The sequence below is a fragment of the Spea bombifrons genome, chromosome 1 (assembly GCF_027358695.1).
Source record: "Spea bombifrons isolate aSpeBom1 chromosome 1, aSpeBom1.2.pri, whole genome shotgun sequence".
Lineage (NCBI taxonomy): Eukaryota > Metazoa > Chordata > Amphibia > Anura > Pelobatidae > Spea > Spea bombifrons.
In genome coordinates, this window is record NC_071087.1 from 85,014,738 (window position 1) to 85,025,230 (window position 10,493).

General features: G+C 41.0%; 1 protein-coding gene across 2 annotated transcripts; it reads right to left on the reverse strand.

The window, feature by feature from the left end:
- Positions 1–3,871: 3,871 nt before the first annotated feature.
- Positions 3,872–9,918, reverse strand: SLC25A51 (solute carrier family 25 member 51). 2 transcript variants are annotated; one of them, XM_053465784.1, is made up of 2 exons: positions 9,733–9,918; positions 3,872–5,138 (listed from the first exon to the last, which is right to left on the reverse strand). In XM_053465784.1, the coding sequence occupies exon 2, from the start codon at positions 5,090–5,092 to the stop codon at positions 4,193–4,195; it is 900 nt and encodes a 299-aa protein (XP_053321759.1). In that variant the 5' UTR covers positions 5,093–5,138; positions 9,733–9,918; the 3' UTR covers positions 3,872–4,192. The 2 variants fall into 2 exon arrangements, with proteins under 2 accessions (XP_053321759.1, XP_053321760.1); XM_053465785.1 differs by lacking the exon at positions 9,733–9,918 and adding an exon at positions 9,150–9,238.
- Between the last annotated feature and the right edge of the window lie 575 nt (positions 9,919–10,493).

The following is a 10,493-nucleotide window of genomic DNA, read 5'->3' on the forward strand; positions in this document are numbered from 1 at the left end:
GAGATTTTCAGACGTATGAGGCCAGATGTAGTTGAAAGGGAAACTGTCGACAATTTACTATAAATTCAAATTGTGCTTTTTTTGGTAGTGTTTTGGAGCATACAAATTCATCTCCTGGAAGGCGAGATTATCCCATTAGCACGGCCACAAATGTTTAGATATCACCACCACATTCTGCACCGCTCTACAATGGGTAAAATGTGGATTAACGGGGCCTGCTCAAACAGGCTTACAATCTAGAACGATCTAATTTCCTGCCTGAAGTTCTCTCCCTTCTCCTTACTCATGCGTAGAAAGAGGGCCAGATGAATGATCAGGTAGATCTTGGGGAAAACGAAGGTACCAGTCGCCGCTGTATGCACATACGGCTGGTTTTATTACATATACATCACTGTATGGAGTAGGAACAGAAGCAGCGATATAAGCTTAGAGCGGTGGGGTTTATTATAGGATCATAAGATGGAGTGCATTCATGAAGCTTTTGTAACACTTTAGTTCCATGGAGCGCAATCGTAAAAAAGCTAAAACATCTATATGATCAAAAGAAAAAAAAAAAATTATATATTATAAAAACATTAAAACTTACACTTTCTAATGTTAATTTTATGGATGCTTGTGAAAATTTAAAATATTAAAAAAACATGCTATATTACATACATGTGGATTAGAAAGAAAAAAAAAAAAACACTGGTTTATGTGCCAAGCGTGACTTGAGAAAAAGGCGGCGTGATTTCACAGGTTATAAGAAACTCCCACAAATTGTTTCCAATAAGAATACATTTATTCTGTAATCCTCACACATACATTGGGTTCGCTTCAGGGGAAGGTGATGGAAATTGAAATTATGTAAATAAAGTCTGATCTTTACATAGAAATAAAAATGATTTTTTTTTTTGTCTATACATAAAAAGGCATGAAATCCAAATGTTCTTATTTGAACAGCCACGCATATAAATAAATACTTTCACAGGATAAGTGATACACGGTATAGTAAACAGTGTATTATACAGCATGACAAATGTATTATTTTACAGAGCAAGTAATTAATATAGCAGGGTGTAATGGGGCTATGAGAAGGGAAAAGAAGGTCGGAGTTGACCATTACTGAAGACCCTCCGGTCAATTCAACCACATCAAGAAGGCCCAAAAAAGACCTGCCAAGATGCAGGCACCCCACAAAACGCACTCTTCAAAAGGAGTTGATCTTACCAGGGACTGGCCAAAACCCTCAGCAAGCTAAGGTGATGGTAGCGGGCAGATGTTGGTCCACAGAATGTGACTTCATCTGTTTGGTGACCGACTACATGGACATTAATAAACATTCCTGACAGTCCTGATAGAGGCACAATGCAATCGCTGTAAACCGAGGACTGCTTAAGGTGGGCATAAGTACAAAACGATTTAATATGGAGTTAACGCTGGGGTATATAAACATAATTATCAGGTAATATGAAAAACAAACAAATTAACAAATCCAAGTTGCCTGCCATCACCTAAATCATTTATTTGCTTTGCCTAAACAGGGTGAAATCTGGCAACATTACATAAAAAAAATAAACCTGGACTATGTTCTACCATACCATGGCGCTTACATTTGATACCACAGAACAGAATGTTAATAAAATCACTTCAATACTAAAGCTATCCTGAATCTAAGATCAAGGACTGATAGAGCACCAATATGCCAATGAACAACCACGGCATCATTTATAGCAATTGGAATGCGAACGTTTACCATTTATATATGCAAAGATTATAGAATTATATATACTTTGCATACAATTATGAATAGTTCTTTTCAGCAGCTAGTTGATATGCAAACCCTTTTGGTTACCTGTTCTTGTTTCGAATTACATCTCTTGGCATTGGACGGTATTTGAGGCTTTCTAAAGTGTGACAAGTGGAGAACTTTCACAAACATTCCCTGCTATTCTTTGGCTGAACTATATGGCTTTATGTTGGTGAACTAAATCCCAAGACCAAACGGGAGATATATTTTAATCAACTAATCCAGAGGTGGACTCGTGCAGAGGTATAGCGCTCATCCGACATTTTATGGGACGCTGGCGTGTTCAGTAGGCTTGCGTGCCACTGGTACGGACAGGTTTACAACTCAACAGCGAGAACACATTTGAAGACCATCTACACAGTACATCCAGGAGGTGGTGCCTGCTGTGGCCAAAAAGTATAGATCAAATGGTTTATATGGCTATGAATTTGACATTTTTGAATTACAAGTCAGTCCTTTGTATTTGAATTTTTTTGGTGTGGTTTCCTTTTCCCAGAGACCTGCCTGGCAGATGGGGCAGCAGTTGTCGGTAAAGTAAACTTAACCTGTATACTTTGCAAGCACCGAGTGCATCTTAATTTACACTCTAATCTTTTAGGTTGGGATGTCAATGCCAGGAGAATAATGGACATCAAGATAAGGGTGGACAGTCTGTTAATAAGGTAAATCATGGGCACATTTGGTAGTTTCAAAAGATCCAGCCATAGCTTAAATGCGTCTAGCTTACAACTGAATGCGAGATTGTGGGATCAATGTGCTTCAGTATGATAGAGACACTGATTTAAAAAGGGACACATCACTAGAATGAAGAACAACTCTACACTTCTTTCCCACTATTCCCCGGAATCCAGGCTCTAAACAAACTATGGCAAAGAATCAGATGGGATAAAGCCCACCATACCCCCCGAATCACACATTATGTCTTCAACATCGTACAGAGTATTAAAGAGATGCAACTAAAACACAATATTCATTACACTAAGTTTTATGTATATACCAACAATGATAGGTTTTAGATTCTTGTAAAAGTACAGCGCGAGACCAGACAGACAATCTTAACAGCAATAAAGAATCCCCATAAACATAACTGTACGGCATAATTAAAGCTACCGCAGTCTGGACAAGAATTTCTGCAACTGTTATTCTGTAAAAAAAAAAAAAGAAAAAGAAAAAGAAGGATGTACAACTTAACTACTTCAGCTGTCATCGAAACATTAAATATGCATTTAACTTTTTTTTTTTTTTTTACAGTTACATTCTTTGATTCATGTTACATTTTTGAACACCATTTTAAAACAGGGCAGGACAGAGTCGTGGACTAGTTAGGAGCCAGTCAGTCAGATATAGAGAGATATATATATATTTATTATATATTTTGTTCAGGAGAAAACAGAGGTGCACACAGAGATCAATATCAAATGGCACAGACATTTAGTAGCCAGACCCAAAGATCTAGGAGCCCTGGCTACCTGGCTTCTAGGACCTGTCAAACCCAGTTTTAAAATACAAAAACCACTACACTTGTGTACCAATATAGTGACGCTTGAATGGTAAAAAGGAGGCAAAAGATACAAAAACAAACGCATTAACACACTTAAGTACTCCTAGGTCAAGAACCGAACAAGAAAGCCCTTGGTGTAAACGGCGTGTAGATCACACGTGCCAGGTAGCCTTAAAGTGAAAAAGCAGCAGTGCGGCCCAAGCTATCCACGTTTAAACAGGTTTAACCTAAAAAAATAAAATCTCAGGTTGCTAAGAGAATCATGATAAATAAAATACTTTATCTAAGGAAATTTTGTCTTTAAAAAATAAATATTAGACTCTCCACAATGTCCTGAGATGGCAATGCATTTATAATACGTAGTGATCTGTATGTTTCATATACACAACGTTGAACACTATTTAAAAGGCTGCTGTATTATTCCGCTGTCGGAAACAGGATTGGCCAGCGAGCCGAGTGTCTCTACAGAGTATTTCGAACTGGCGTATTACGCAGCAGAAGTCCCATATTCTGTAAATCATCGAACCTGTTTTCACTTGTGTTCATGAAGACGGCGCTGCTGCTTTTAATATCTGGAGTAGTTGTTTTTTTTTCCCTGTGTATTAAATACATAGAAATCGAGATTTCAAGGTATGGCGTGTATGTAGACATTAAAGCTTTCAAAAATAAACACATATACAAAAATGTACATAAGTGCTCCATCAGTGCAAATACCTGGCACTCACACAGAAAAGAACCTAGTGGGTTCTTGTGTCGATTACTACATAGAATCAGCGACAGCTTCCTGGTTTCATCCATTCCCTGCTTTTGCCAAACAAAGTGCAATTTGGTTTTAGAACATTTGAATTACTGGGCTGCAAGGAAACGGGACGTCTCTATTTACCACCATCGCGCTTTCCATCTTAGAGCAGCTTTAAAAGAAACTCATAGGTTGCATTGATAATCCCCCAGGACAAAATGGAGCGATGATAGTTCAAATGGGCACCACGGAAAAGATGAGTTAATTTACCGTCACGTTCTGTCCATATAGTCGTAAGGACCTTGCCAAAAGACATAAAGTCACCTCCAATCTGCGACTGCATGCGGGCTTTCACCACGTTTATAGGGAAGAACAGAAATCCCAGCATGGCTCCTAACAATCCACCACAGACAAAGTCATTAATCAAATTAGCACTGTACGATTTAGCTTCTGGAAGGCACTGCTTGATCGGGTTACGCAGGCCAAAAAATAACGCGTTGCTGGGTCCGTTGCGGATTAGTATGGGGACCAATCCACGGTAATATTCCCTAACGCCGTAGGACCTCAGGACCTTAAAGGCCTGGTAAGTATTTGTAAATCTATCGTGATGCTTGTAGTCCTGCAGCAAAGTTTGGACTCTTTCAAAAGGCGTGAGTAGGGCCTCGGTCGTTCCGGCAAGGATTGCCGCTACGCTTCGCGTGACAAGCTCCGGCGAGTTTGTGTGCCTTAACAGAAGGCTAGAGAAGTCCTCGTAGAGGCCGAACATTAAAGCGAGTGTAGTGGTTTTCTGCATGAGAGGAGGGAGTATTCCGCGGTATAAGTTACGGATCCCGTCTTGCTGGAGCTGCCGAACGGCATCTCTGGTTCTCAGCCCATACAGCTGCTGCCGGAACAGCACTTTTTGGATAGGAAAGGTAATTGCTATATTTGTGAATGCAGCACAGTAGCCGCAGAAGTAATGTTTCCCAGAGTTAAGAGTTACTTTGCAATGCTTTAACTCTTGCTTTGGACTGGTAAGAACCAAGTCACCTTTCCTTTTTTCATGGGCTTCTGAATCCATCATTGGGCAAAGGAGTTACTGCTGTCCGCAAGGTATCTTTGTAGTTTACCTGCAAAAGAAAAAAGGGTGGGGGGGGCAAACGTTCATTAATTTATCTTTTAATGAAAGGTTGATAATTGTTTTTAGTGCAGGCTATTAAAGTTATCCATTTACATGGATGAGCCTGTGTTCACTTGGCACGGATTCCTTATACTGGATATCTATTACAGCTGGGACATGGGCAGACAGTTGAATTTAACACCCAAACCCCCCTCAATCTTATCACGACGTTCTGCAAATGTACACTTTGGCCGCAGGAAAGGCAAACATTTAGAATAAGGGGTCAGTGGCACCCAAGAACATAGAAAGCGACATATGAATGAACGTGTACACACACACACACATTTATACTCATTGCCAACATATGATGTGAACTGTACAAATTAAGGGGAGATTCCTTTCCAGTTTTTTGTGTTTGACTGTAAAGTTCCAACTATGATAAAATAAAATTACTTCCGATTGCCATGTACCCTGTAGAAATCCTTAGCTGTGATTTGTCAATGTGCAGAGTTCCTGCTGTGATAAATGGAAGTCAGTAGCCATCTGGCAAGTAAACCGGGAAAGCATTTCTCTGTGCTGCTAACCAGATTTCACCAAATTAAAAATACTATAACCTAGCAAGGGGGGGCATCCAGTGTAGACGCACAGTGTTTGACAAAAAATGAAACCCCTAAAGGTTGAATTGTTGCCTTTCTGCCCTTGGTGGTAAATAATGAGTCACTATGCTCATTGAGACTGTAGTGTTGTAGTCTCTTGTTTATGTTCTTCACTCTCAACTTGGAACAGACTTCAGGTTGTATTTATTATTATTAATATATCATTTTCTGTAGCGCTGTACAGTGGATAAATCTAATTATGTTATATACTACTTATATATTATTGAATTAGGAGGCAATAAGGTTAATGGTAGAGGTAGTTGTGATAGGGTGAGGAAGGGAACTGAAAGTAGTCAAGGTTAGGGTTACGTGACAGTGAGCAGATAAAGGATACGAAGTAGGTTTCCTTAGCAAGGGTGAGAGCAGAGTAATAGGAACGTAGCATAAATTTAAAGTGCAGGGAACCCAACAATGAGACATCCTTCATCTCTGTTCAGCAGTGCAGGGAACAATGTCTAAGTAGTTGGTTAGTGTTGACTGCCAAGGTTGGAAAAACGTTGTGAAGAAGCAGCAGTGATTGGGACTACATCATCAAGAGCAGACGCGAGGGTGGAGTTATAGGAGGTAGCCAGGTTATTTATTAACCTTTGATAAAGTCTATGCCAAAACCTTAAGAGAATAAAGGGAGTAAAATCAGTTGAGAAATTCTGAAGATCAGAGACCTTAGGTCTGTCAGTTAGGTGAGGTTGTTGGATGGAAAGAGATTGTGCAGGAGGCAAAGTGAGAGAGCACGATAGGAAGTGGTCAGAGAGGGGGGGGAATGGGCATTAGAGAAGTTAGTGAGTGAGCACATGCTAGGAAACAATTAAGGTCCAGTGTGTGACCATCATTGGTGATCATTTGCAGGAAAGTGTCCCCATTGAAATGCTTTCTGTGAATGCGTGCAGGGGATGTCATTGGACCTTCTACAACCTCTTGCCATAAGTGTGCAGCGGTAAGCAGGAGATGTGTTCGGCTGCGTGGATCTCCTCCAAACAAAGCAATCGGAGAGCGGGGAAATATGCCTATGGTGGCTGGATTGTTCTTTCAATGGGGGGGGGAGGTCTGCCTACATTTTAGATAATCCTTGGTCCTTATGATTATACACACACGCTAATCACATATTTAACGACAGAGATTAATCATGTTTCCCCTTTAATTAAAAATCCCCTAGATTTCTCTGACATTCTGGCACAGCTTGCTACATTGCATGCTGTAAATCACTGCCTCACCTTAAGGCTAGAGGCTTAGGCATACTCTGTTAAACCACTGCAGGTAGACTCCAGGAAATAACATAAAGTATAGTTTTATTTTTGGATTATGTATGAATTACCGTATTTGCTCGATTATAAAACGACCCCCCAAATCTTAATATTAATTTAGGAAAAAAAGAAAAAGCCTGAATATAAGACAACCCTATAGGAAAAAAGTTTTACCAGTAAATGTTAATTCATTTAAACAATTTTTTTTAATAAAAGCTATGATTGAGAAAAATATTTTGGTTTTATTTCCTTCTATTTTCCAACCTGCACCCCAGTTATGCACATCTGCCCCAGAAATGCCTTATACCCCCTATATGCCACCGTGTCCCATGATATGCCTTTTAACCCTCTAAATGCCACTGTGCCCCATGATATGCCTTTTAACCCTATATACCACTGTGCCCCATGATATGCCTTTTAACCTTATATGCCACTCTGGCATATTATGGGGAAGAGTGGCATATAGGGAGGTTTAAGGAGTTTCAGGAGGCAGAGTGGCGTATAGAGGGTTAAAAAGGCATTTCTGGAGGCAGAGTGGCATTAAGGGGGTTAAAAGGCATTTCACAGAGCACCCTGCCTCCAGAAATGCCTTATGCCCCACATTTAACACCCCCCCCCCGCCCCACTTACCAGTACTTCTGAGTCTCCTGTCATGTAGCTGGGGCAGCGTGTAGACTTACGCTGCAGCCGGAAGGAGGCGTGGCTAGCAGCGGGGGTTGTCTGCGTGCATCGAGCAGACCTTCCCCGGCTGTCAAACATCAGAGCACCGGCGTGGGGAACTCTGATCTTTGACAGCCGGGGAATGTCTGCGCGATGCACGCAGACAACCCCCGCTGCTTCTGGCTGCAGCGGAAGTTGTTTACGCGAATCGCGTAGACATCTACACGCTGCCCCAGCTACACAACGGGGACTCTGAAGTACCGGTAAGTGGGGCGGGGGGGTTGAGACAGGAGGATCCAGATCCCCTGCAGCTGTGGGGGATCTGGATCTTAGTCGTCTCATAGTCAGACTTTGAGGTCCGATTATAAGACGACCCCGATTATAAGACGAGGGGTATTTTTCAGAGCATTTGCTCTGAAAAAAACCTCGTCTTATAATCGAGCAAATACGGTACTTAACGCCCCGAAGGAGGGAAAACGTCCACTAAGAAAGCATCCTGACGGCATCTAAACATTCACACAAGCCAATGTATTTTTAAATAATTTAACAAGCACGAAACAAAAAGTTGAGGTCATACGAGGTAAAGCCTCATAACGAGGAAATAAACTTTCTGCGCTAGCAAAAAATTCCTGCTGACTCATCAATCAGCAGCTGAAGCCTTGAAGTGTTGAAGATAAGCTATCCTTGCGTGAACGGAGTTATAGCATAAGTCACTTTACTCAGGAACGGCAAGAGCTTATGCAAATGTCCATTTTTGCCAAATGCCCCCGAGTTAAGCATCCAACACAAACGGTACAGATACCTACTAGAGATGCTAGGATAGCGAAGTAAGGGGACTTTTACGCCACCGTGTGTAATTGTAAGTTCCACCAACCGGCTCAACCAAAGTTGAATATAAAAGCCAAGAGAACAAGTTTCACATGGTCAAAACTAGTTAGATTCCCATAACAAAACAGTTCTATCTACGAAACAGTTTAAAAAGTAATTTGGCAACAACAAAACACCCCAGGCCAAAACCAATTCAGAACACAAAGTGTGTAAGAAAGAGCAAACCTGTGTTTTCAAAATGTAGCACTTGCGGGCTAACAAAAAGGTCGTTGATAAAGAAAAAGGGCTGGTCTATGGCGGCAGGTGTCTGGACCATAGCTGCTGCCATCCTCAGTCAGTATCAGAGTTCTGGCAGATGGCATACATATCTAAATCAAGGACCTACAGCTGCTATTAATGGCAAATGTTACATGTCCAAACATTTTAGCGGAAGTAACTCAATCATTATAGAGACAGAAATACATTTATATCACCTAAAAGAGACCATAGAAACAGGGATGGCCAGAGATCCGGCTAACGAATATGTCTGGATTTGCTTTAACAATTAACCAAGTTTATGCGGTCTTCACTTGCCAATCATTTACTAAAACCATATATGTTGTTCCTGAAGTAGGCACTTATGTATTCCATAGCTACCACAAATGTCACTTTCAAACTCCACGGAGGTCTCTTTTCCTACGCCCTCAATCAATCAGCTGGCCTTCGGAATCTGTCAGTCTGGCGCCTACATTGGTTTGGTTGTCTGAAGACAAAGCGGATGAAGCCATACAACAGCTGGTGAACCGAAGGTGGACCAAACCACTAAACGGGGTTACAACGAAGGACATTTCTCCTAAAGAAAAAAAAAAATTTAAGAATAACGCCAATTAAATACCAAACAAAACAATTTACCAGAAATGAAACACAAACTCCAACAGGTATCTGCTATAAGAAAGGTCACACAAAGAACACCTGGCAGTGCGCAATGGCAGATTACAACTACTCTGTCACTTTGCTAAAACTCACTACCGTCCATTCATCTTAACCATCCATTGATTGCTATGACAGTGCAGACAACCTCCAGCTCCCTTACCGCTACGGACCAATAGCGTTCATGACATGCTGCCTGCGCCCATAGGGAAGCCAGTCCTTCCATAGTGGGACCTGAGCCATTGTCACACCACAGAGCACATAAACCCCATTCACGTTTTGAATAATGTTTTGTGACTGAAAGTCTTACCTGTGTATCCCAATTCTCATTATTACGGCGCCGCCCGCTCCTGCCCGTATTGTTATGAGATCTATAACTTAAGGTCTGTGAAGCCGATATACCCAACCTCCAGCGGGTAAACCTCCTCCACCATAGATAGGAGAACCCACCCTTGACAGTCACCCCCCATTTACTCCTTAACAGCCCTCTTCCACCTCCTCGACCAGTGACATTTACGAGGAGGAAGAGGCGGAGGAATTACTTCCGGCCTCGTGTCTCCACGAAGCTTAACCAATCGGCAGCCCAAATATAAGTAGCTGTAGCCCGCATGCGCGGCTTGTCACCTTCATTCACCACCTCTCTGACAGGCGCGTGCGTCCCTTTCGGCCAATCAGCTGCTAGAGGGGACTGAGCGCACTCATCTCCTCCGGGTTTGGTTGTCGAGCAGCACCTGCTGATAATACTATATATATACCTATATACATATATCTCTCTATATCGATCTATATATATATATCTATATCGATCTATATATATATATATATATATATATATAAATATATGTGTGTGTATCTATATGTGTATCTATATCGATCTACCTCTCTCTCTCTCTCTCTCTATATATATATATATATACACATACATATATAGTATTATCAGCAGGTACTGCTCGATAGATATATCGTGTAGATAGCTATATACACACGCATATATATATATATATATATATATATATACACACACATTAATATATGTTTTACATATATATATATATATATATATATATATAT